Source organism: Ranitomeya imitator, chromosome 5 (assembly GCF_032444005.1).
Source record: "Ranitomeya imitator isolate aRanImi1 chromosome 5, aRanImi1.pri, whole genome shotgun sequence".
Classification (NCBI taxonomy): Eukaryota; Metazoa; Chordata; class Amphibia; order Anura; family Dendrobatidae; genus Ranitomeya; species Ranitomeya imitator.
This window is the reverse complement of record NC_091286.1, coordinates 24156887-24184707: the sequence shown is the minus strand read 5'-3', so window position 1 is coordinate 24184707 and position 27821 is coordinate 24156887. Positions and strand designations below refer to the sequence as shown.

General features: G+C 46.9%; 1 protein-coding gene across 3 annotated transcripts in view; it reads left to right on the top strand.

Moving 5' to 3' along the window:
• The window catches only part of ENAH (ENAH actin regulator), a 70643-nt gene that overhangs the window by 2595 nt on the left and 40227 nt on the right, over positions 1-27821 (top strand). For all 3 annotated transcript variants that reach the window (XM_069768428.1, XM_069768426.1, XM_069768427.1), the window contains exon 2: positions 25941-26106. In XM_069768428.1, coding sequence (XP_069624529.1) covers positions 25941-26106 — 166 coding nt within the window. The remainder of the gene's footprint in view (positions 1-25940; positions 26107-27821) is intronic.

The following is a 27821-nucleotide window of genomic DNA, read 5'->3' as shown; positions in this document are numbered from 1 at the left end:
TCCTTTCAGTCTACCCGGCGTCCGTAGCCCCCCTCCTTTCAGTCTACCCGGCGTCCGTAGCCCCCCTCCTTTCAGTCTACCCGGCGTCCGTAGCCCCCCTCCTTTCAGTCTACCCGGCGTCCGTAGCCCCCCTCCTTTCAGTCTACCCGGCGTCCGTAGCCCCCCTCCTTTCAGTCTACCCGGCGTCCGTAGCCCCCCTCCTTTCAGTCTACCTGGCGTCCGTAGCCCCCCTCCTTTCAGTCTACCCGGCGTCCGTAGTCCCCCTCCCCCCTCCTTTCAGTCTACCCGGCGTCCGTAGCCCCCCTCCCCCCTCCTTTCAGTCTACCCGGCGTCCGTAGCCCCCCCTCCTTTCAGTCTACCCGGCGTCCGTAGCCCCCCCTCCTTTCAGTCTACCCGGCGTCCGTAGCCCCCCTCCTTTCAGTCTACCCGGCGTCCGTAGCCCCCCTCCTTTCAGTCTACCCGGCGTCCGTAGCCCCCCTCCTTTCAGTCTACCCGGCGTCTGTAGTCCCCCTCCCCCCTCCTTTCAGTCTACCCGGCGTCCGTAGCCCCCCCTCCTTTCAGTCTACCCGGCGTCCGTAGCCCCCCTCCTTTCAGTCTACCCGGCGTCCGTAGCCCCCCTCCTTTCAGTCTACCCGGCGTCCGTAGCCCCCCTCCTTTCAGTCTACCCGGCGTCCGTAGCCCCCCTCCTTTCAGTCTACCCGGCGTCCGTAGCCCCCCTCCTTTCAGTCTACCCGGCGTCCGTAGCCCCCCTCCTTTCAGTCTACCCGGCGTCTGTAGTCCCCCTCCCCCCTCCTTTCAGTCTACCCGGCGTCCGTAGCCCCCCCTCCTTTCAGTCTACCCGGCGTCCGTAGCCCCCCTCCTTTCAGTCTACCCGGCGTCCGTAGCCCCCCTCCTTTCAGTCTACCCGGCGTCCGTAGCCCCCCTCCTTTCAGTCTACCCGGCGTCCGTAGCCCCCCTCCTTTCAGTCTACCCGGCGTCCGTAGCCCCCCCTTCCTTTCAGTGTACCTGGCGTCTGTAGTCCCCCTCCCCCCTCCTTTCAGTCTTCTCGGCGTCCGTAGAGCCTCCATACCATCTACCAGGCATCCATAGCCCACCCGTTTACTATCTATCCCTCGTCCGTAGCACCACCCTCCCTCTACTGTCCATCTAGCATCTGTAGCGCCCGCTCCTTCCCCTTCTATCCGGCGTCCGTAGCGACCCAGACAGTATTTGTACTGCCTCCTTGTGGCCAGTATTGTCCTTGCCCCCTTACATCCTGTCCTTGCCCCTTAGAAGTCTAGCCCTGGGCCTACGGTGCGGCCTCAGCCTGTAGCACCAGCAGCTTTATCCTTCCAGGTCCGTTTTGCCCCGTATTAGTCACTAGAAGCTTGAGACTTGAATAGCACCTGGCATTGCCCTGGCACCCATGGCTTTATCCCCACTTCATGGCCATGTCCTGCTACGACCCCAGCCCCCGCAGAGGCTTACAAGGTCATTTTGTACATAAGGCATCAACTATTTGGGCGCCATTATCACAGGACCCGCTGCTACCCCCTTGGCCAGTACACAGCCCACAATATTCAGTGATTTGCATAAAGCCGCCAATCACTCCCTTGATGATTCTCCACCAACTTTTTTTCCTTGCTTGTAACATAGTAACATAGTTATTATGGTTGAAGGAAGACTTTAAGTCCTTGAAGTTCAACCCATAGCCTAACCTAACATGCCCTAACATGCTGTCCTCTCTGAATTATCCTGGTTCACACCGGTATTGGCACACATGAATATTGGGGCCCCCCCTTCATTATCCATGGCTGCTATTGGCCCTGTAGTCATACCCGCTGTCATGCCCCTGGAATCGGCCTCGTTTTATCATTAGGGGCAGCCGCAGGTGTCGGCCTGGAGCACATGGCGGAGTCGCACTGTGGGTCAGTACAGCAGTGGTTGCCGTTCGAAGGGAGCTGCCATGGGGCTTCAGCCTGGGGTCGGGATGGCATTTTTCATTCCTCCTGCACTAACACTTCTGCTTCAACCCTCCAGTACCAGTACATCGCCTGCTACCACTTCCAGGTTCTCTGCTGCCCCCTTTGACCATTTGGGGACCCCTTACATACACAATGTTTTGCATTCAGGGTCCTGCCCATGCCAGGGGCTTGATATCACCCTGCTTATAGCACCCTGTGCACACTAGATAACACATCCCCCGCTCCCCGGAGTTTACTGCTTGCACCTTCATCAGAATTGTGCATTTCTCCAGGCCTATTACTATTCATCCCGGCCACTTCCTTGGTATTTGCTTTGCAGGGAGAGTGTTATTGTGTGTAACAATGGCCATCACCATCAAGGCCCATAGGAAGGACTGGACTCAAGGCTGGCAACAATGTTTCCTAAAGGAAAGTAAACAAAAAAAAGCTAAATAATAAATACAAAGTATCCAGATTCTAATCTGGGCCTATTAACCCTGAGCGTGCTGGAAACAGGGCAGAATTAACCTCGGCGCACTTCTGGGAGCATCAACTACTTTTCTCTTGGGGGTAGCCCTGCCCTGGTGAGATATATATGTCTGGTGGGTGAGTGGGTCTCGGCAGCCCCCAGGAAGCATATGTCAGTGTTCTCTATGTGCAGGGTAATAATTGACTCATACAGTGTGTGGAATTTGCTCTGAATGGATGAGACAGCTGTGCTCGGTCCCCCCCAGTCACTCTCCAGCTTGTCTAGCAAGGGGGATCTGCCCATAGGTTTATTATGGGTGACCCCCCCACCCCACACCCTTCTGCCCTTGTCACCTGTTGGATACATTAACCCATTTTCTGCTGATAACTTGGATTATATGGTGCGTAGTTGATTTGGGGATTGTGGGGGGGGTAACACTGGGAATGCCCCCACTGCCTTTCATGGTGTATGGATAAGCCGATGGTGGATCCCTTGCTGCTTCCCGTTATTAGCCATGTACTGTGCATAACGCTGCGGGTTCTGGTATTTACTGCGATCCGGTTGTGATGCTGTCGCAAGCAGGAATCCCCCCCCCCCCGTCTGCTCCTCGCTTTGCATTAGTGACTGCACCATTCGCCTGCTGTATGCAGTCCTCGCTGCTGCTGCTGCCGGAGGGTGCATCCATCTGCCGAGGCTCTGTACTCACATCCCGTTTATAAGGTCTATAATGGATCATGCAAGAGGATCGGGCTAGAAATCACCTTGTGTAATGGCCACACAGCTGCCCAGGCCAAAAGTGAAATGCATTTTTTCTTTTTGGGTAGTCCTCTTGTTTGTTGCATTGCAGTAGATGTTGCCCTCTGTTAGATCAATACCCTGTCGGATCATGCTAATCCTGGTCCAGGTATTTCCTGGCGTAGTACAAGAAGGATGGCAGATATACAATAGCTGATGGCTTCTAATGGAACGCTGTCCTCTCATTTTGCCAGGCCTTTCCTTTAAGGTTAAACAATTGGGTAAAACAAAACGGCCGGCGGAGGATCCAGCCTTACACTGATGTGTGAAAGATTAATGACAAACGGTTGCAGGAGCCTCTATAAGGTAATCTTGGAGGCTGCAAACTGTCCACAATGACAAGGAGCGGTACTGGTCCAAACGGACCCTCACTCCCGTAATAGAAGAGCCCTACCTGCATCTGCCCTTACATTGTATGATTGGGGATATGATGTTACGGGAACTCTGCAGGATAATTAATGTATATACAGAATAGTGAGTGCAGCTCTGGGGTATAATACAGGATGTAACTCAGGATCAGTAATGTACACAGTGACTGCACTAGCAGAATAGCCAGTGCAGCTCTGGAGTATAATACAGGAGGTAACTCAGGATCCGTAATATAATGTATGTACATAGTGATTGCACCAGCAGAATATAGTGAGTGCAGCTCTGGAGTATAATACAGGAGGTAACTCAGGATCCGTAATATAATGTATGTACATAGTGATTGCACCAGCAGAATAGTGAGTGCAGCTCTGGAGTATAATACAGGAGGTAACTCCGGATCAGTGATGTAATGTATGTACACAGTGACTGCACCAGCAGAATAGTGAGCGCAGCTCTCGGGTGTAATGTATTTGTATCAGAATGTCTTTGCAGAGTTACTCGGCTCCCAATATAGATGGATTTTCTATATATAAATAAGAGGTTCCCCTTTCATTAGGGAGCACCACATCAGATATGACCTTCGTTTCTCGAGAAGCTGAAAGGATTTGGTGGGATAGGAATTCTCTCGGTTACTATGGGGATGCCAGGATTTAGGTCAGCGAGGCGGCTATCGGTCATCTAGTGAACGGAGATACATCTGTATTTGGGGATCCTGAGTCCAGAATGTCGCGCAGTAATGAGAAGTTCAGGAACCTGCATTATTTGGGTGGGTGGAGGATGCCGCCTCTAAAACGTTCCCCGCTGCTGTTTACTCGGCGTCTGTTTCCTTTGCTTCCATTGCTCGGATCCAAGTTTCTGTTGACATTTGGCACAATGGTTTTTGCATTGATTGTTGATGCTCTGCCCGCTTTCACACCCACAGTTCTTCATCATCATGTAGTGACCGGCAGGAAGGCTGCGTTCTTGATCGTCACCCTGGTCTCTATACCGGGCTGAGCCTGCTAGTATTCTGTTGTATCTCCTCCTATTAGCACCACAGTGCCCTTGCATTTGCAGTGTAGATTGAAGAATTTGCTGACATGTATCTCCAGTGACCTAAATCCTCACCTGTAGGTACCCCTGCTAAAATAAATGTCTAATGCTTGGTTAGCTTTTTTTTCTCAGGACTCTACCATTTGCTTTACAAAAAAAAAAAAAAAAGTTATCTTGACTTTAATACCAGCTCGGTGAAGGCCAAACAGATACTTTCAGCCATAGAGTCCTTAGGATATAGTTGCAATGTTTTCCAGGAGCTTTTCCAAATGCAGTGTGAATGTCCCCTATAGATCTGAATGACCCTGGTGGCACCAAGTAGACCCTTTGGACTTATAATGGGGTCCTTTTGGGCCACAGTGGTGGAATCGAGTCTGATATGGGAAAGTAGAGTTGAGCAAATGGATTTGTGGGGCCCCGATCCACTGGCCATGTTGCTTGTTGGCCACAGCTTTGTGACCCTCTTGCTGCCTTCAGCAGACCCTCAGATTAGTAGAGCCCCCGCATGATCATTACGCCTCGATGCACCCATTACGTCACGATGCACCCATTACGTCACGATGCACCCATTACGTCACGATGCACCCATTACATCGTTGGGGGGATGGCGCAGGTAGTGAAGCAGTGGCCATGGACCACCGGTGTCTGATGAACCTTTTTGGTCATAACTGTTGAAAAGGGCTTCAACTTTGGAATAAACATTTGGGTGTTCGTACTTTCAAGATCTCTGCTTGCTTGTACACGAATGGTCACTTGTGGACAGTCAGATATTAGTTTCCCTTACCCGACTGTATCATCCTAACAAAAACAGCTTACCCTTTTGCTGGAGGAGTAGCCGTCCAGCCATGGGATAGATATAGCCGACCTTTTAGTTTGGGCAACGTTTTCTGGTGTGTTGGATCCACCACGTAAAATGGGTTTAACTTGAAGATTTTGGGAAAATTGTTAGAAAACCTAAGCGTGATCTTTGGCAGCGCTGATCCTGGATTGTACAGGTTCTATTGGTACACGGTGGCACCAATGCTTAGTAAAGTGCCAGGTTACAGCATTTTTCTTACGCCAGCGCCGTTTCCTTGGAGCCATTACATTGACTTGTGTCCTCTGTACATGTACTATGGTGATCGGGAGCAGTCATCATGGGCTTGTACGTGTTACCAAATCCTTAAAGGAAAACCAAAGAAGTGAGCCGGGGTATAAGTTGGTATACGTGCCCTGCCTAAGAGCACGTTCACACCGTGGCCATTACACAGACAAAACCGAAGAAAAAAAAAACCATAATGAGCATATTTACCCTACAGTAAGTAAATAGTAACAGTACATGTAATAACACTATTCTGATCAAAAAGAGTGTAAAAGCCATCCCACCACGACAAGGCGTGCCCAGTCGGGACGGTCCTATCCTTAAAGGGGCAACATCATGAAAAGCGAACAGTTGACTTCATGAATATTTGACGACCAGCTCATTTTATTGGAATTATTTTTTCTTCTTCTTGTGTTCCTCATGCTGCGTTCACCACTTGTTATCCCCCCAGGATGAGGAAAACGAAACAGCTGTGCCGTATGAATGAGCATTAAGGATACGATGACATCTTTTTGTCTTTGGTCATCGCGGCTTTTCAGTCCTTAGACTACAGCTGTCGTCATTCTATGCGGCGGGGCTTCGTGTGTGCAGACAGGTGGAGCAGGCTTTATGACTCCTCGTCTGCCCCATTCATATGTCCCTTTTTGTTTTTAACTTATTTTTTTTCATTGGACTAACTTTGCAAAGGGAAGGCGTGTTTTTTTTTTTTTTTAATTACTTTTTACTTTTAGCCTGTCTACTGCTGAGTGTGTGCTGTTAGCTGTTTTTTTTTTTTTTTTTTTTTTTTTTTTAATTCCCCCCTCCCCCCAAAAAAAGTTTAGTGTCTAATAACCAGCGCGTTTCCTTCTAAGGTAAAGTGATCAGCAGTGCCGGGGACGGCGGCGGGAGGACACTGCAGATAACTCCATTATCTACTGCTCTAATTTAGTTTTTTTTCCAGTTACTTGGCGGGGCGGCTGTGACACCCTGGTGGAAAATGTGTAAATGTTTGCACTCCCTTGTGATAGACTGGTTACAGCTGAGATCTTGGAATATTACTGGCCAAGGCAAAAACTTTTTTTATCTTTTTTTTTTTTTTTTGAAAGGGGAACCCCACATTGAACAACCATTTGCGGCCTGGTGCAATAGGTTTCTATTCCATGGTTCCAAAGTAAAAAACAAACAAAAAACAACTCACCATAATCCTCTTTTTGTAGGGGTACAGTTAGAAGTATCACTTTATTTTTCTTTAGGCTATTTTATATGGGATCAATAGGACTTTATTAAGATCCCTTTACAACAACGCCCCTCTTGCCATATATTGCCCCTTTTTTTTCCCTTCAGGTCATATAGCGGCCATATGCTTGTGTTGTGGCTGCAGTACTGGGCACATGGTCGGTGCTGCTCTGCAAGGACTTATGCCCAGTGATCCCTCTGTGCGTTGTATGGGGCCCCCAATAATTACATAATGGAGACGTTGCAGACCATGTAGGCTATTCCAGGAGATGGAGTGTCCTTCCAGATTAACTTCAGGATTTCCGGACTATCGGATGCCTAATCACAGGAACTTTGAAGCTGTGTCTCTTTGAGAGGGCTTCACTATTGGTTCAGTGCTATGATAATGGATAGCAGTATACGGCCGGGGCGTCCTGCTTGCAGTAACGTGGCGGCTCCGGTGTCCTCGCTGCATTAAGTATTGATAAGGGGATGCTGTTTACAAATGGCGTCTTGTCTTCGTATCGGGCAGTGATGCAGGATTCAATGTCAGTCTTAAATGTGTGACTACACCGGCATCTCAGCGGACTATTGCATTGTATATGTTACTGAAAACTCACAATTATTACAAAGAGGAATGGTTGACCCATCAGATCTCATCAGTGAATAGCCCATTAATCCGAGTGCTCCAGGTTCTGCTCCCAAGACCTTCAGCAAACATCCGATCATACAGGAGGATAATGTGGCCAGCCGCTTGTTCCATGGAGCGCTAAAGAGGGATCTGTCAGCAGATTTCACAAAGCTAATTGTATACATAACTTAAATAGATCTTAGACCTGATGAGGCTGATGTACTTACTTTGAGAATCCATGTCAGAATACTGAGTGTGGATAAAGAGTGATGGAGCACTTGAATCCAAGTGAATTCTGTCTCCGCACACCCAGGTGGACCAACGACTGCAGCTTGTACTGAGCAACGTGAGAATGCAGCAGGGAGGACGTACCTCCTTTTAATTAATCCTGATGGGACAACTCCTTTAAAAGAAGCTTGCTCCTTGGCCTTGATGGACGGTTCCGCCATGTAAACTGTGCATGGGCAAGGATTCTGTGATTGTTTCCACCAAGTCCAATGGAGGGGGCACTAGGCAGGGTTTAAGGGATAAGAGCCGGAACTTGTTCCCAGACCGCAGAATTGTCTTCAAAGCATTTGCTAGTTCTTACATGTTTGACAATCGATTTTCTAGCATTTCTGAATCGACCTGATGTCGCACTGCTATATCTGAACATGCATTAAAGTGAGGCGAGGAGATGCTGCCGTGGACCCTGCCCCTTGGACTAGTCGTTTAAATGCTGCTGCAGACCTGCCCCTTGGACTAGTCATATAAGATGCCACTTCGGACCTGCCCTTGGACTAGGCCTAAAAGATGCCGCCGCGGTGTTGCCCCTTGGACTAGTCGTACAAGATGCCGCCATGGACCTGACCCTTGGACTAGTCCTACAAGATGCCGCCGTGGACCTGACCCTTGGACTAGTCCTACAAGATGCCGCCGTGGACCTGACCCTTGGACTTGTCGTATAAGATGCCGCCGTGGACCTGACCCTTGGACTAGTCGTACAAGATGCTGCCGCGACCTGACCATTGGACTAGTCGTATAAGATGCCGCCGCAGAGCTGCCCCTTGGACTAGTCCTAAAAGATGCTGCTGTAGACAATTGTCACCAGAATCCCTTTAAATGTAGTGGGTTGTGACGTGCAGTCAGACGCAGGTGCTTTGGCTTCAACACTATTTTTATAGCCGTTTATTTGCTCACATACTAATGTACGTAAAGACAGGAGGTTTAGTTGTAGGATAATAATTTTATTTATATAGCGCCAACATATTCCACAGCACTATACATTATAGAGATCAGAATACACAGTGCTTGTGTGTAGTCTGTAACCATAGAAACACATAGGTCTATAGAGGAGCTGCATGCAGAGCATATTGGGATATTTTTCTTAATTTTTTTTTTTCTTATGTTCTTCGCTTTAGATTTGATGGTTAAAAAATTTGATTCCATTGTTATAGTCTCCTAGGGATTTCTCCAGTGCCTTTTACTTCTGGTGGGAGGTGCTGGTGATCTGCGTCGACAGGTGCGTGTCCGGATGTGTACATGGTTCGCAAGTGTCGTGTCCCTGTCCTTCGTTGTAATGGGATGTGTGAACAATAATTGCAATATCCCGGACACCGATCATCGGCTCCTCTCACTGCCCTGAATTGAAAGCAGCCAGAACCCCTTTATATAGGCCACCTACTTTGTGAAGGGTAACTTTAAAACACGGATTGGGGGAAACTTATCCAAACAAATAAAAGGCATATTTTGGGCATAGCGGATTTTGCTTCTTGGCACCTGGTTGCTCTTTCTCTTCGTCCCCTCGTTGTGTCTCATTCTCCTGCAGATCGTGGAATTAGGTTCTGTAGAAGGACGTAGATCTGGGGATTTATTATGATGGAATATAGGCTGAACTGGATGGACAAATGTCTTTTTTCGGCCTTACTAACTATGTTACTATGTTACTATGATGCTTCGTATTTGGGAAGAGTTGAAGTATTTCGGCGAGCGTGACCTATATTTAGCTAATCGTCGTCTCTTTAATGCTAATGATTGGAAGCTGTGCCAGGTTTAATGTTGGCGCACGCCAAGGAATCAGCGCTGCGCCTACATTACTTCTGTAGAACTTGATTCGGAGATGGAAACAAAACTCTCCCTGACGTTTGGCCAGAGATGGACGCTGACCCTGGCGCCGCTGCTGAAGGCTCTTTTTATTGAGGCGGTGAGTTCTGGAGCATGAGCTTTGTATGGCGACACACGGTACTGGAGAGCTGTAAGAACCGTACGGCACCGGATTATGGATCATCACCTCCCTTCCTCTAAGCTGGAATTCGCACTAGGGGGACATTGATCATCTCCCCAAAGTTATGAGAATTTCCTGCGTCGCTCTTCCACACTGGGAGGTGACGTTGCATCCGCCTAACAGGACCTGCTGATCGGAGATGACCCTTTCCAATATCTGCTATAATATGAAACAATATTCCACCGTTTGACACATTGATACTCCCAAGATTGTCGCAAATCTAGGTCCCTTGCTACAAAGTTTTGGTCTGGAGTCTTGGCCCCAGATATCGACAATTGCAACGAACTCTCGGCTGTGATAAATATTAGGCTCTCACATCTACAATAAAAAATAAATGCAGGCTCCATAGAGGTCTACAGGTCCTCAGATGATCCAAAAGCCTCCACTTGTGTGATCAGGACATCCTTATCCTTCTCTATAGACTTGTCTGAACCGTCCTGCTTCTGAAAAAAGTCTCTAACCTCCACTTCCAAGGAATTTAGGAGTCGGCAGTGAAACCTCAGTTCCCAGACCTCGCTGTTTGCTCATGTCGGAGTTTCAGGGAGGACTTCTGACGAGACTGGCATCACACCCACTGTATGCTCGGTGCGAAATGCTTATACTGTGAGCCAGGACTTCTGACTGACCCTAGAAATGGCCTTTCTTCAGTCCTGAAAGTTCAGTTTCCTCTAAATGTATAGCCCAAAAGTCTCGCTTGTGTTTCCCTTTTACCCGTTTTTTGCTCAGTTTGCAAAATTGCTGCATGACCAAAATGTCACCACTTGGAAAAGGTCAATGAAATACAGTCTTTCTAGTTTTTCTATTAACTTCTATGAAGTGGGTCTACAACGTTCCAGCGTTCCGGAGTGCTCCTTTTTAAGGTTGTTTTCGCAATCATTTCTCGGAGTTGTCTGAAATGGTCTACCCTTTTTGGGAGAGGTGATCTTTTTATATGGAAGAGGGGCAATACCTGTTGGCGTGTGCCGTTTCCTCTGGTAAAGATGGCCTTACCCCTTCAATAGCTATCGGGCATAGTGATCCTCTTGGCTGGACATGCATGTGGTCTCCAAGAGGAGAGGGACCGAGCGGCTTCCAGCTTATCTCCCCTTAGAACAATGGATTGGGGGTGGGAGAAATTCAATATTCCCAAAACTTTACTGATTTTTTTTTTCATATTGACAATTGCCTAATGGCTAATACAGATATTAGACGTTTGCCCAGATGTTCCATTATTGGTAGTACTAATTCGTTTTAGTGCACCCCCTTCTACTCCTGCGATGCCTTTCTGCTTCCCTTTGTCTTTGCTGACATGGCTGCAGCAGTTATGTGAGGATAATGATATGTGACCACTGCAGCCGATCGCTGGATTCAGATATACATCATATCTGAAAAGTGCCAGAATCTCCTATCATGAGTCCCAGCAGGTCTTCCGATATTTGTCCAGCTCTTCCCCCGTCAGCATGCGCCCAAGTGCAACATACTGCTAGTGTCAGGATACCGCTGAGTCCGTCTTGTCACGTTGACCATGACGAGACCCTTAGAACATTTTGGGTTTAATGCTAATCCCGAGTGAAATGTTGCCCTACATCCAGAATGCCGTCCCGCTGGGCCAGTCAGTCGCGTCTGAGCCACGTGGGTATTTTTGGGAGCCATAGGTATGTTTTCATTCACAGGAATAGAAAGAGACCTTCCAGTATTAGACGCGAGAGTCGCCAGTTTGGCTGCGCCCGTGTTACCTGGCTCCTGGGAAGAGTCCAATTTCCACTGTCGGTGGAAAATTCCTATTTTTTTTTTTCTGATTTCATTCCCAAATATATGTTTGTACTTTTTTCTATTCTCCTAAAGCGTCTGATCTTATTTTTAACTTTAAGTAGATTTGTGTGTGACTTTACTGGCCACTGAGATGAGAACGAGGAGGGTGGATTCGTGTTCTGGATCATTGCTCGGTCTTGTGACCGGGTGTCACGCTGGTTTGGACATTTTCCTTGCCTATTAAAGGAAAGATGTCCGCTCATGATTATTTATTTATTTTTAAGTGGCTGCTGCCTTGTTTTACCAACTGGGACTGCAGGGTCACAACACGTTTGACCAACCGGACACTGAACTATTTACCATCCTAGCAAATATGGATGTCATGTGCGTGGAACCCATTCCATTCAGTCTTTCCGGAAAGGGTCTGCAAAGGGCGACCATTGCTCTGCAAGACTTGACAAAGCAATGTTTTGGGGATCCAACTGCTGCACCCCTATGGGGACGATGAGCACATTGTGTTTAAGAGCATAAACACCCTCTGGAGCCCAGATGGGCGAGAGAACCTCCAGACACCAGGAGTTAACACCCTCTTGTGCCCTAGAATACCAAGGAAGGTGGTAATACCCTTTCCGTACCCTTAGCCCACCAGGCAGTTCCCATTTCTTAGCCTGATATCTATGATATACCCTCCTTACCGACTTCCGGGTCCACCACCAATCCAGAGAAAGAGGCAGAGCCACACGGTGGCCCCTCGCTGGGCAGCTGCGCGGGGAAAAAAGTTAGAAGGGGGCTGCATCGGAACACCAGTTCTGTGTCCCCGTAATTCTCACGAATGACGATGGTCCCAGGGTCGTTAACAGTACTGCCCTAGACCGTCAGTTATGGGAACATTTAACCATTTTGAATCCTCCAGACTACCTGGGATCGTAACCTTAATTATTCTACTTCCCCAGACCACCTAGGATCGTATTAACCCCAGACCAGCTGGGATGGTAATGTTCGCTTTTACCCTAGACGACCTTAGATGGTAAAGTTTTTTTTTTTTTTTTTCACTATCCTACACCTCTGTGCATAGTAATGGTAACTCTCCACTACTCTAGACCGCCATGGGTGCTAACGTTACTATTTTCCTACTCTAGACCGCCATGGGTGCTAACGTTACTATTTTCCTACTCTAGACCGCCATGGGTGCTAACGTTACTATTTTCCTACTCTAGACCGCCATGGGTGCTAACATTACTATTTTCCTACTCTTGGGTGCTAACATTACTATTTTCCTACTCTAGACCGCCATGGGTGCTAACATTACTATTTTCCTACTCTTGGGTGCTAACATTACTATTTTCCTACTCTTGGGTGCTAACATTACTATTTTCCTACTCTTGGGTGCTAACATTACTATTTTCCTACTCTAGACCGCCATGGGTGCTAACATTACTATTTTCCTACTCTAGACCGCCATGGGTGCTAACATTACTATTTTCCTACTCTTGGGTGCTAACATTACTATTTTCCTACTCTAGACCGCCATGGGTGCTAACATTACTATTTTCCTACTCTAGACCGCCATGGGTGCTAACATTACTATTTTCCTACTCTAGACCGCCATGGGTGCTAACATTACTATTTTCCTACTCTAGACCGCCATGGGTGCTAACATTACTATTTTCCTACTCTAGACCGCCATGGGTGCTAACATTACTATTTTCCTACTCTAGACCGCCATGGGTGCGAACATTACTATTTTCCTACTCTAGACCGCCATGGGTACTAACATTACTATTTTCCTACTCTAGACCGCCATGGGTGCGAACATTACTATTTTCCTACTCTAGACCGCCATGGGTGCTAACATTACTATTTTCCTACTCTAGACTAAGAGGAATGTCTGAATCTGTTTAGAATTTTTCTTTTCTCTTCCCCTTCAAAGCATCTTCTAACGTGAGAATGCTATGTATAATAACGGATTACAATAATGTGGTGTATTATAGTAACGCCACTTTTATAATGTGCATCTTCAGATGGTGTTGACTCATGGCGACGTTCTTCAGATTCCCCCACCCTCTTCCTATGCCGGTTGTATAAGTGGATGTGTCTTTAAATATCGCAGTGTCGGGATTTCTGGTATTTGTCTATTTTAGTGGTTACCAGATCGTTGTGTAATCCATACGCAGCTTTAAGTAGTTGCTGGGTTCTGGATGTAGAACGCTGACTGCTGGCTAAAATTTCAGCCTTTAGTTTATTTTGGGGAATGGACACATTCCTGCTCCCTGGCGCTCTCGCACTGCATGAAATGAGAGCATCCTGTGCAAACATGGTCCCATTTAGACTGACGAGAACACGGTCTCTTAAAGGGACATACCCTGCATGGTTCCTGCACTGTGTGACTGAAGATGCACCCTCTATGGTATGCAGGCAGGACGATGCAGATACAAGAGAAATTGTTCTTCCGAGCCCCCTCCTCCCGGTGTAATTTCCCTCCTATTTGTGTATTTTGACATTCTGAAAAACACCAATTTACGACCCAACTTAAGATTTTGCAAAACCCTATTTGTACATATTTTAAGTATGATGCCACTCCTAATGTTTGCAGGATGACCTAAATGTGATAATTTGCAAATGCACGTAAAAAGGAAAGTTTGCACTGCTTTTTATTCGGACTCCCATGACAGCACTACGAGAGAGGGGATCCGCCCTTCAGGAACAGGAAACCTACAGATACAAAAGGGCGGCACCTCTCCCCATGCATCAGTTGGTTTCCTGTTCCTGGAGGGACAGGATCCTACAGATTTCATCTCGTAAGGAGCCCAGGCCGGCCGGTCGAATCTGGTAGCGGGGGGGTCTCCTACCTCGACCGGTGCGGAAAGTCCTGGAGACGCCACGGTGGTCCAGGCTGGACTGCACGTCAGTGGCGTTGGCAGCAGGGAGCAGGGTCCGGAGGATTCCTTGTCTCCGGAAGCCGGCGTTGGTTTCATTTCCCCCCCCTGAGCAGACGGCGGCAGTGAGGTGCGGTGGTGTGGTTGCGGCGTCGGAAGTGGAGCGCCGTCCGGAGCACTGCTGGGCATTCCCGGCGTCCTGCATCGCTCACTGAGCGTTTCCGGAACGCTGGGGCGCCGGGGGTGGAGCCGGCAGGCGCTTCCGGTTTGCGGGTTGACTGCGCATGCGCGGTCTTTCCAAAATGGCGGCGCCCATGGTCCGGTCGCCGGTTCTTCTGTACTACCACCGCTAACCTCCCAGCTGCAGCCTAATCATCAGGAACCAATGGGGAACACGCCAGGTGGCCTGCTGACCGGAATACAGGGGGATATAAGCAGGTGTTGGCGATAGAACCCTGCTTTTGGCCACAGCTTCATCATGGCAGATGATGGTGAGCAGCAGCCTCAACTTCTGGATAAAGTACGGCAGGAAGCCGTGGGAAAGGAGCATATCAGAAGTGACCAGTCCAGCCGTAAAAGCTCGTCCAGGCAAGGATCTAGAGCTTCGACTGGCAAGGAGCCCCCTCGTGTTCTGGTACCTTTCTCTTTGACGTACACTGGTAAGTGATCTACGTGAATGTTCACTCAGTGACGCGGGCCCCTTATACTTTGTCATTCTAGGGGAAAAGAAGTGCAAAGTCGAAACATAAGGAGTGTGCCCTATGTGAAGTTCCCTTACCAGATTCCTACCCTAAAAAATTGTGTGCCTCCTGTATACAACAGACGGTGAGATTTACAGGAGTGGAAGGGTTGAGTGACATCAGGCTAGATAGATGGTATCTCCCTTATTGTCCTCCCCTAGGTAGCGGAAGAATCTGCTTCTACGGCTAATCTGCGTGAGATGATCCGTACAGAAGTAAGGGAATCCCTGCGGTCTATATCCCAGGCGGGAAGTTCAAAACAGAGAGCCTCGGTGATCTCTGATTCGTCAGAGGAAGATAAAGAGGAAGGTTCTTATCGCTCAAATCTCTCTTCCTCGTCATCAGAAGAGGAATCTGGCCGATTCTGTCTGCCTCTGGACCGGGTGGATAAGTTAGTCAAGTCGGTCAGAGGTACGATGGGCCTAGAAGAGCCTAAGACTCAGCTTTCCCGTCAGGAGCTAATGTTCAGCGGCTTGGAACACAAGAAACGCAGATCCTTCCCGGTGATTGATAAGATTCAGGACCTGATTCTCCGGGAATGGAAAAAACCGGAGAAGAAAGGTTCTTTGCCACCGGCTTTAAAGCGCAGGTATCCCTTTGAAGATACGGATGTGGATACCTGGGACAAGGCCCCTAAATTAGATGCGGCGGTGGCGAAGGCATCTAAGAAAGCAGCTTTACCTTTCGAGGACATGGGGTCCCTTAAAGACCCTCTTGACAGGAAGGCGGAGATCTTCCTTAAGGGTACGTGGGAGATGGCAGCCGGATCCTTGAGGCCAGCAGTGGCTGCGACTTGTACAGCCAGATCCCTAATGGTTTGGTTGGAACAGTTGGAATCCCAGCTTAAAGAAGGCGCCTCCAGAAATTCTATTCTAGGTGCGCTTCCAGTGATTCAGGATGCTGCGGCTTTCTTGTCGGACGCGTCGGTGGACTCGGTCAGAATGGCGGCCAGAGCAGCAGGACTCTCCAACGCGGCTCGTAGAGCCTTATGGTTGAAGTGTTGGTCGGGGGATATCCAGTCAAGATCCAAATTATGCGCTATCCCATGTAAAGGGGAATATCTCTTTGGGCCAACCTTGGATGAGCTGCTCGAAAAGGCTGGAGATGATAAGAAGAAATTTCCTAATTTGTCATCAGCTTCTTACCGGCGTCCATTTAACAGAAGGAGATTTGGTCGTGGAAGGAAGCGCGCATCCTCACCCTCTAGAGAAAATTTTAGATGGGAGGATAGACGCAGGAGAGGTACGGGTTACATGTTTCGCCGTTCCTCAAAAGAACGTAAGAAACCAGACCAATGACTAGCAATCCCTGTGGGAGGGAGATTGTCAACCTTCTCTTCCGCTTGGACTAACATCACGAATAGTGTCTGGGTCCGAGGTATTGTATCGGAAGGCCTAAAATTGGAATTTGTTCATTGGCCTCGTGATAAGTTTATGCTAACCCCCTTGCGTTCCTCCACTATTGAGCAGACGGCCTTAGAGTCAGAGGTCATGACTTTATGCCGTAAAAATGTACTGATTGAGGTTCCGGAGTCAGAGAGAGGAAGAGGATTCTACTCTCCTCTTTTTTTGATTCAAAAACCAGACAAGTCGTTCAGGACTATTATCAATCTTAAATCCCTTAATGAATACCTGGTTAATAACACGTTTAAAATGGAGTCAATCAGTTCTGCAATAAAGATGTTGTTTAAACACTGCTTCATGGTAGTTGTGGACTTAAAGGATGCATACTATCATGTTCCTATCCACGAAAACTTCCAGAAGGTTCTACGTGTGGCGGTGTCTATGGGAGGTATTGTTCGCCATTTTCAATTTAGAGCCCTTCCCTTCGGCCTCTCAACGTCTCCCCGGGTATTTACTAAAGTAGTTGCGGAGGTTATGGCGCACTTACGTGAATCCGATATTCTCATTGTTCCTTATCTGGATGATTTCCTAATAGTGGGGAACTCAGTAGACCATTGCCTGGCTCAGGTTAAAACGGCTATATTTAAACTGGAAAATCTGGGCTGGATCATAAATTATGATAAATCCCGATTGCAACCCCTAAAGACCCAGAGGTTCCTAGGGCTGCTGTTAAATTCCGAGTCCCAACAATGCTGTCTTCCGCCTGATAAATTGCTTCATATCCAACAACAGGTGTTAAAAGCAATTAATAAACCATCCATGACCCTTAGACAGGCTATGTCTTTGTTAGGTTCCCTAACTTCCTGTATCCCCGCCGTCCGTTGGGCCCAGTTCCACTCCAGGCCTTTACAGTTTGACGTACTACATTATGATAGGGTCTTACAGGGTTCCTTGCAGGGTCAGATGACATTGAGTCCAGGGGTTCTTACATCTCTTAGATGGTGGCTAGAGGAAGACAATCTGTCAGCAGGAGTTCCCTGGGTGACTCAGGTGACTCGGGTAATCACAACAGACGCCAGCCCCACGGGGTGGGGGGCTCACATGGGTGACGTGGTAGTCCAGGGTCTATGGGACCCCCAAACATCAGCCTCTTCCAATCAGAAGGAGTTGATGGCAATTGAATTCTCAATTAAGGAACTCCTCGTGTATCTACAGGGTCACCATGTCAAAATCCTCTCCGACAACCAGGTGGCAGTGGCCTACGTGAATCACCAAGGTGGAACACGCTCCGAGATCCTGATGGAAATAGCGGACCGCCTGCTCCGGATAGCGGAAAACCATTTTCTATCTTTAACAGCAGTGCATATAAAAGGGAAGGAAAATATAAGGGCGGACTTTCTAAGTCGAAACACCTTAAGACAAGGAGAATGGTCTCTGAACTCAAAAATCTTCAACCAAATTGTCCGCAGGTGGGGTCATCCAGAGGTGGACTTATTTGCCAGCAAGGACAACAGAAAAACGAAAATATTCTGTTCCTTGAATCCCAGGGAATATCCGCTGGCAGTGGATGCCTTCCTGATCAGATGGGATTTCCGGTTGGCTTATGCGTTCCCCCCGCTAAACCTGTTGCCTCTGGTGGTCAGAAAGATAAGGGAGGATCAAGCGAGAATCATACTGATCGCTCCGTTCTGGCCCCGAAGAGCTTGGTTCTCCTGGCTCAGGACCATGTCGGTGGAAGACCCCTGGGTACTGCCGGACATCCCGGACCTACTTCATCAAGGTCCGATCAACCATCCACAAGTGAAGGGTCTCCATTTGACGGCATGGTCTTTGAGAGGTCACTGTTAAAAAACAGAGGATTTTCTCCAAATCTCATTGATACCCTTATGAAGAGTAGAAAACTCATAACAACTAAGATCTACTCTAGAACTTGGAGGAAGTTTCTGGCCTCTTCAAATTTTAATATCGAAGAGGGTTTACCAATTAACCAGATTCTAGAATTCCTGCAGAGAGGGCTAGAGCTAAATCTATCCACGAGTACGCTAAAAGTACAAGTCTCAGCCCTAGGGGCCCTATTTTCTTGTAACATTGCTGGTAATTATTGGGTATCAAGGTTCATCAAAGCAGCTAGTAGGTCCAGACCTATACACAGGAATAGGTCAATGCCTTGGGATCTCAATCTAGTCCTCTCTGCTTTGACTAAAGAACCGTTTGAGCCTTTACATTCAGCCTCACTTAAATTACTATCCCTCAAAACAGCATTTTTGGTGGCAATTACATCTGCTCGTAGGGTAGGAGACATACAGGCTCTTTCTAGGCTGTCCCCCTATACAGAGTTTCTACAGGACAGAGTAGTCCTCAGACCAGATCCAGCTTATTTACCGAAAGTGGCCTCAGATTTTCATAGATCTCAGGAGATAGTTCTACCATCATTTCTCCCTAATCCTTCTAATTCCAAAGAAGAGTTACTCCATACGTTAGATGTTAGGAGATGTCTCTTAGAATATATATCAGTCACTGATGCTTGGAAGAGAGAGGAGGCTTTGTTTCTATCCTTCCAAGGTCCCAGGAAAGGTCTTAGAGTGTCAAAGTGCACGTTAGCGAAGTGGATTAGGGAGGCTATCTCTCTGGCTTATACTGCAGGTGGAAGTCCTGTTCCGCAGAATCTGAGGGCACATTCCACCCGGGCCATGGCTACATCCTGGGCTGAAAGATCTAGAGTTTCCATCGACCAGATATGTAAGGCGGCTACGTGGTCATCCCCTTCCACCTTTTTCAAGCACTATAGGTTGGACTTGGGGTTCTCTTCTGATCTCACCTTCGGGTTAAGGGTGCTACAGGCTATAGTCCCTCCCTAAGGTAGTTTACATCTCTGTAATTCTCTCGTAGTGCTGTCATGGGAGTCCGAATAAAGCATTAAGCTACTTACTGGTAGCAGCATTTTTCGGAGGCCCATGACAGCACCCTTAGTTCCCTCCCTATTCACGTGGGGGTTGCACTTCCTATAGTATATATAATGAGATAGATAGATCTCACGTGTGGTATATAGTTCAATATGATGGATTATTTTTGTACATAAACTGTATATATTGAATGTTTGTGTGCTACTAACCGCGGTAGTCCTCTCAGGCTCTAATATACAACTGATGCATGGGGAGAGGTGCCGCCCTTTTGTATCTGTAGGTTTCCTGTTCCTGAAGGGCGGATCCCCTCTCTCGTAGTGCTGTCATGGGCCTCCGAAAAATGCTGCTACCAGTAAGTAGCTTAATGCTTTCTGCCTGTTACCTTTGTTTTGGGGCATGCCCCCTTTCTCATAACTATGACCAAATGAAATTAGGTCTGCAACATCACCCCCCATGGTAAAAATCATTCATTTGTACCGGCCCCCTTGCCACTTCACAATGATGCTCAGGCAAAGCTGACTATGCCTAAAGATCGTGCCAGTGGCTCAGCCATGCTGTCGGCCACAGCTGTCAATCATCAGGAGCACATCACAATCCCACATGCAGGAAGCTTAGTGGCAGAGGAGCGGCGCGCTCCTGAAGGAACAAACATAAGGCAACACCTTTGGGAAACTTTCTAAATAGTCTCATTCCAATTAATGTTTAGAATCCATCAGTGTTTCTGATGTCTTCTCTCCCCTCCCCTTCTTTCAGTGTTAGAGATAGCAGCAGGAAGGAGGTTGTGCACAGATCTGCAGTAGGGTGAGGCGGAAGTAACATTTTATTTAGAAAACTGGCTATAGATGAGAAAGGAACGCACATGAGGAGGCGATACATTCAGGATAGAAGCTGTCCCGATATATGAAAGCAAATCAAGACTGCAACATCCTGGATACAAACTTGTCTCCAATCCAGCCTGTATTCCTGGGAGAGGCCTCCCACAAACAAACTGGTGTCAGGCAGCAAATCGGGGGGTCTGAATATGAAGATTGCAGCCTGAAATTCAGTGCAACTTTTATTAGCTTTAAAAAAATAAGTATTTTTGCAGATTTCAATCACTTCCATATCCTGTATCCGGAATACTGTGACCTCGGACAATGCAATTGACCTGTGGATTTAATCTGCAGGGAGATGGCATTACAATGCTGTCCACGGGGTCATCACTTGACTGTTGTATGTTGGCATTGAGAGCAAGATGACTGGTGGGGAACAGGATTTTTTTTTTGGGACCACCTTGAGCTGATTTGCCTTTTGGTAAGACAGTGAACCCCTGTGAGGACTGGTAAAGGGGCTTACCCCCAATACAATAATTTGACTCCTACTGTACTTCTCAAACCCCCTTCAGTCCCATAGACTTAGTGGAGCTGGGGGATCCCATTGGTCAGATTTCCGCGGATCACAGGTCCTGTAAATAAGCGATACATGTTTATTGTGGGATAGCCCCACAGCATAGTGGTGGTCCTTACAGATCTCATACATTCCGTTATCAGGTTGTTACATTTGTTTGCGGACAGTACAATCCTCTGCTACAATGTATCAATCTATCAGGACAAGAGGTTCTGAGGATGTCACATAAAGTGGATAAATATGTAACAAACACTCAGCTGTGAGAAGTTCGGGTCTAGACAGGTTTTTAGCCTCTGGATGGAAATTATTTTTCCATTTAAGACCCCACTTAATTTTATGACTGGGGCTGCCACATCGCTGGTGTACAGAGGCATGCTAAAGTATTCACCCCTCTTCTCTTTTTATCTATTTTGTTACATTACAATCTGTGTTTAAATATTTTCGTAATCTGATTTGTGTGTAATGCATCAGCGCTAAATAGTTTAAGTTGGTGAAGTGAATCATTTACGTGATCAAATAAATAAAAATTTATAGGTGCATACAGATAGGGCCAGAAATTTTTTTTGACAGTGACACAAGTTTTGTTATTTTAGCTGTTTACAAAAACATGTTCAGAAATAAAATTATATATGTAATATGGGCTGAAAGTGCACACTCCCAGCTGCAATATGATAGTTTCCACATCCAAATCGGAGAAAGGGTTTAGGAATCATAGCTCTGTAATGCATAGCATCCTCTTTTTCAAGGGACCAAAAGTAATTGGACAATGGACTCTAAAGGGCTGCAATTAACTTTGAAGGCGTCTCCCTCGTTAACCTGTAATCAATGAAGTAGTTAAAAGGTCAGGGGTGGATTCCAGGTGTGTGGTTTTGCATTTGGAAGCTGTTGCTGTGAGCAGACAACATGCGGTCAAAGGAACTCTCAATTGAGGTGAAGCAGAACATCCTGAGGCTGAAAAAAAAGAAAAAATCCATCAGAGAGATAGCAGACATGCTTGGAGTAGCAAAATCAACAGTTGGGTACATTCTGAGAAAAAAGGAATTGACTGGTGAGCTTGGGAACTCAAAAAGGCCTGGGCGTCCACGGATGACAACAGTGGTGGATGATCGCCGCATACTTAATTTGGTGAAGAAGAACCCGTTCACAACATCAACTGAAGACCAGAACACTCTCAGTGAAGTAGGTGTATCTGTCTCTAAGTCAACAGTAAAGAGAAGACTCCATGACAGTAAATACAAAGGGTTCACATCTAGATGCAAACCATTCATCAATACCAAAAATAGACAGGCCAGAGTTAAATTTGCAGAAAAACACCTCAAGAAGCCAGCTCAGTTCTGGAAAAGTATTCTATGGACAGATGAGACAAAGATCAACCTGTACCAAAATGATGGGAAGAAAAAAGGGAACGGCACATGATCCAAGGCACACCACATCCTCTGTAAAACATGGTGGAGGCAACGTGATGGCATGGGCATGCATGGCTTTCAATGGCACTGGGTCACTTGTGTTTATTGATGACATAAGAGCAGACAAGAGTAGCCGGATGAATTCTGAAGTGTACCGGGATATACTTTCAGCCCAGATTCAGCCAAATGCTGCAAAGTTGATTGGACGGCGCTTCATAGTACAGATGGACAATGACCCCAAGCATACAGCCAAAGCTACCCAGGAGTTCATGAGTGCCAAAAAGTGGAACATTCTGCAATGGCCAAGTCAATCTCCAGATCTAAACCCAATTGAGCATGCATTTCACTTGCTCAAATCCAGACTTAAGACGGAAAGACCCACAAACAAGCAAGACCTGAAGGCTGCGGCTGTAAAGGCCTGGCAAAGCATTAAGAAGGAGGAAACCCAGCGTTTGGTGATGTCCATGGGTTCCAGACTTAAGGCAGTGATTGCCTCCAAAGGATTTGCAACAAAATATTGAAAATAAAAATATTTTGTTTGGGTTATGTTTATTTGTCCAATTACTTTTGACCTCCTAAAATGTGGAGTGTTTGTAAAGAAATGTGTACAATTCCTACATTTTCTATCAGATATTTTTGTTCAACCCTTCAAATTAAACGTTACAATCTGCACTTGAATTCTGTTGTAGAGGTTTCATTTCAAATCCAATGTGGTGGCATGCAGAGCCCAACTCGCGAAAATTGTGTCACTGTTCAAATATTTCTGTCCCTAACTATGTATTCCACCCCATTTTGCTATGCAGCCCCTAAAAATTTCTGGTGCAAGTAATTCCCTTCATCAGTCCCATGCTTAGTGACAGGACGTCCTCCTGTGTGTAATCTAAGTGTGACATGTCTGTCAGTATATACACTTAAACTTTCCTGAAAGACCACAAAGGCTGCAACACCAAGAGGCACCACTAACCAAACAGCGTGAAGACCAAGGAGGCCTCCAAACAACGCCGTGAAGACCAAGGAGGCCTCCAAACAACGCCGTGAAGACCAAGGAGGCCTCCAAACAACGCCGTGAAGACCAAGGAGGCCTCCAAACAAGACCGTGAAGACCAAGGAGGCCTCCAAACAACGCCGTGAAGACCAAGGAGGCCTCCAAACAACGCCGTGAAGACCAAGGAGGCCTCCAAACAACGCCGTGAAGACCAAGGAGGCCTCCAAACAAGTCAGGGACAAAGTTGTTGAGAAGTACAAGTAAGGGTTGGGTTACAACAAAAAATCAAAATATATATATTTCCCCGGAGCACCATCAGATCCATTATTATCAAACTGAAAGAACATGGTACCACAACTACCTGCCAAGAGAGGGACACACACCAAAACTCTCAGCCCCGGACAGGAGAGCATTAATCAGAGGTGGCACAGAGGCCAAAGGTAACCCTGATGGAGCTGCAGAGTCACCAGAGAATGGAGTATCTGTCCATATGACCACAATAAGCCGTACACTCCATAGAGGTGGACATTATGGAAGAGTGAACAGAAAAAACCTTTGCTTACACACATTGCAAGGATCGTTTTGTGACAAAATGCCAATTGCCCCTTTTTAGTAAGGTCGGATTCCGTTCATTGACACCCAGCAGAGATCTTTAAACGATACATGACCAGAGAACTTGTTTTACATGTAAAATACACCAAACCCTTCGTTAATTTCCCCTTTGTACTACATGATCCGTGCCTGGCAATGCTTTCAGTGTTCGTCGCGTGTCTTCAGATCGTCTTCCGGCCATGTGTGTCGTCGTTTTGAAGATTTTTTTTTTTTTTTTTTCTTTTTTCCTGCTTTCTGGAAGCGTGTGCCTGGAGAAGTGTTATTAATAACCTTGTATTAAGCCTGGATCTCAGTCTGCGCTGACATTTTATGTGGGCGATTCCCTAATACTCCCCAACATACACATGTCTCTGACTCACAATCCTACAGGTGGCTTCTTCTCTTCCAAAACAAAAGAATGAAACATGGAGGCTTTTGTGGCCTGCACTAAATATAGTATACGGCTGCGCGCGCCGGGGCATGTGTATATACCGCCGGGTGCTGCCACTTGTGGTTTCCACCCTGTACGCTGCGTATCCGGTTGTCACATAGTCGTGTAGTGTCACCGTGATTGACGAGCGCTAAACCGCAGAGATTGTGACCTGTCAGGAATGGACAGCAGGGGGCGCTCTTCACCTATCTCTGGCCTTATCTCTAAATAGTTTTACAGCAGTGAGATAACAAAGTTTGGTGTCGATGTTTCCACTGCGAAACCTGTTGGCATGTTTTAAGTGAGTGCGACCCAGCAGAAGCTTCTGTCTGAAACATTGACGTTCTTCAGAGTAAAATCTGATTTTATTTTTTGTTTTACAGTCGTAGGAGACGGTGATTTCCTTCTAAACCTGCTGACGAGTTCACATTATTAAACCTATGGAATTGAATAATCGGTCTTGCAGCCGCCACTAAGGGGAGCTCAATGCGAGTCAATAGGCATAATGCTGCGCGGATCACCCCCATTGTCTGACTCCATGTTTTGCTCTGGAAGCCATTTCTCCTTTTCACGCTATGCTCTTGGGCAATGAACACAACAAGCCCCATCCTCCAGCGAGGGTCAGACGGCCATCAACACAAACGTCAACACCACCTTTAAAGCCGGCCATACACATTGGATGACGGTCCGTTGACCAATGCTTTGGCCAGTCGTTTGGGTGCCGACTCTCCGATTAAACAGGACCTCTCACTCGGCCGAGCGCTAGACAAAGCTGTCGACTTGCTCCTTGGCCGGCGGCTTATCTCAGGGAGATCAATGCAGTCGGATATGCGTGATTGACATCTCTGCCGAAACTGTCCATATTGATGGATTCAGCAGACATTATAGTCTAATGTATATGGAGGCCTTAAGATTTGTCAAATACTGAGTAGTTCTGTACGAGAATTGTTCTAATACTTCTCATGGGAGGTAAAACATTCACAGACACATTGGGATAAAATACACGTTGCTCCCTCATGTTGCCTGGCTTCTTAGGTTTCGCCATCTTAGCTCCTTCTGGGGTTTACTCTTTATATACTTGCCGATGCTTCTGTGGTTATCCCACTAGGTTTCATCCGGGCCAAATACAACATGGGGCCATGAAGTGAAGTTATTGGTTACAGTGATCAGGTGCTGGTTCGGTATGTTGTTGCCGGCTACATTGGCACCTGATCACCTCAACCAGTTACTGGACGCAATGGTCACATTCAACTCTTCGTGGCTTCACAGCTGAACTCAATGCATGACCAACTGGCTGCAAAACTGACTTTTAGCTAATGGAGGATCTGTGTTCCTTAATAGGCGCTATATAAAGGTTCCTCCCTAGTGATGGCAGACATTGCATTAAACTTGGCTGCTATGCCGGGACTCTGGATATCTCCTCTATATTACACAGGGTCCATAATGTCTGTATGTAGTTTGTACCCCCCTTTAGGAGTGATCACCACTCGAGGTTACTAAGGAGCTTACTGACCGTGTAAACTCGCAGTTGGCCGTACATATAACGCATTTCCTTTTCTAACTATGCAATAATTAATTGTCGTACGGCACTTTATGCAGATCTCAGGACATTGCGATACCGGCCATTGCCTGACATATATTACCGATTGCTAATCATTGTGTTATATTATTAATTACGTGAATAATGGGTTCGGAATCAGCTGCTCAAATAGAAATGAGGGGGGAAAAAAAATCTCATTAAACTAAATATAGACCGTTTTATATCCTTGCAGTGAGCAGAGCATCTGCCAAGCACGGGCGGCTGTCATGGTTTATGACGATGCCAACAAGAAATGGGTCCCGGCAGGAGGGTCGACAGGATTCAGCCGAGTGCATATCTACCACCATACAGGAAACAACACCTTCAGGGTGGTGGGCAGGAAAATTCAGGATCACCAGGTAAGAGGGTATTATAATCTTTTATTAATATTTGTATATTTTTTTTTTTTACTATTGTTCCCTTTATCAATGTAATAATCAATTTGCATCATGAATTCCGATGAGTATAAATATAATGTATGTGGGGATGCCATGGGGGGTGATAGGGGTCCTCCTTCTGTCTTATCACGAATATGTCACTGTCGACGTTAAACATGGTACCTAAGTGGGTTAGCTAGCCGGATTCTGAGCTAGCTCTGATTTGTGGCAATGTGTCATCTGTCCCGGACTAGCTCTTATCTGAAGCTTTTAGGATCCTGGTCCTTCAGAAGCTGCAGCTTCAGTTCTGTGCCTGTGGGATGGTCAGCTGTTTGTCTTTCCTTCTTTTTCTGTGTATATTTATAAGGGGATCTTTTCACTCCAAGACGGTCACCGTGCTTCCTCTGACTACAGGGTGTGGGGAGAAGTCGGGAAGAAGCAGGGTGCAGAACCTGCGAATCCTGGAGGTGGCACCTTGAGAAGTTCTTCTGTTGTTCCTCCAGGAAATGGATGAGTAAGCTGACCACTGGATGTTATCATTCCCATTGTCCATAAGACAGGTGGTGGGGACAGACTCTTTGCACGTGGCATGATAAATGACGATTTAGGCTATGTGCACACTTTGCGGATTAGGCTTAGGAATTTCTGGTGCGGATTCATCATCTCTTGGCAGAAAACGCCGGTGCGGATTTAAGGGTTTTTTTTTTGCGCGGGCTTTGTTCGGTTTTGCTGCATTTTTTACCCTTGCGGATTTCTGTAATGGAATGGGTACAAAAACGCTGCATATCACAAAAAAAGTAACATGCTACTTCTTTTAATCCGCAGCGTTTCCACACGGAATTTTTTTACGTACCATTAGCACAGCGTTTTTGTTTTTTTTTTACCATTGATTTACATTGTACTGTAAATCACTTGCGGATCTGCAGCGTTTCTACACCGCAAAAAAACGCTGCGGATCCGCAGGAAATCCGCAACGTGTGCACATACCCTAAGTACTTCATTTGCAGGACGAGTAACAGAAGAGCGGCACAACAGAAACTTTTGCATCCTTTGTGTTAACATATTCATTATGCAGGTCTGGTCTATTTGTGTCTACAAGTACTCCAGTGGCGAGAGTCCCGGCCGAGAGCTGTGCATTACACAGAGGACTGTAGACTTTCCTGTTACAGGTGGCTCCTGACCTCCTGAGGTTGCCACATGTTAGAGTATGATATCAGACCGGAATGCAGGACTCCCCTCATGTTCCCGTAGGCCGAGGCATCTTTATCAGCTCAGAGGCGTCTATGAAGCGTGTAGACCTCATTGTGTTGTGTTTTTTCAGCTGTGAGAGTGACGTGGTTAAGGTAGGTTCAAGGTTGTACAGCGCAGAGAGGAACGTACACAGTGGGGGAGCGAGGGAGACCGGCGAGACTCACATTCTCATATACTTGTCTTAAAAGGACAGTCATTAAAAAGTATTGCATGTTTTTCTGCATCTGTGCAGATACTGCGGTTGTATCATCATAGACCACCACAATAATATGAGAAGTCATTGCTTTTTTTGCTTCGATAAGGCTACGTTCAGACTAGCGTTGTGCGCCACTGCGTCGGCGACGCACAACGCACCGAAAAACGCGGCAAAACGCACGCAAAAACACTGCGTTTTGCAACGCGTGCGTCGTTTTTTGCCGAAAATCGGACGCAAGAAAAATGCAACT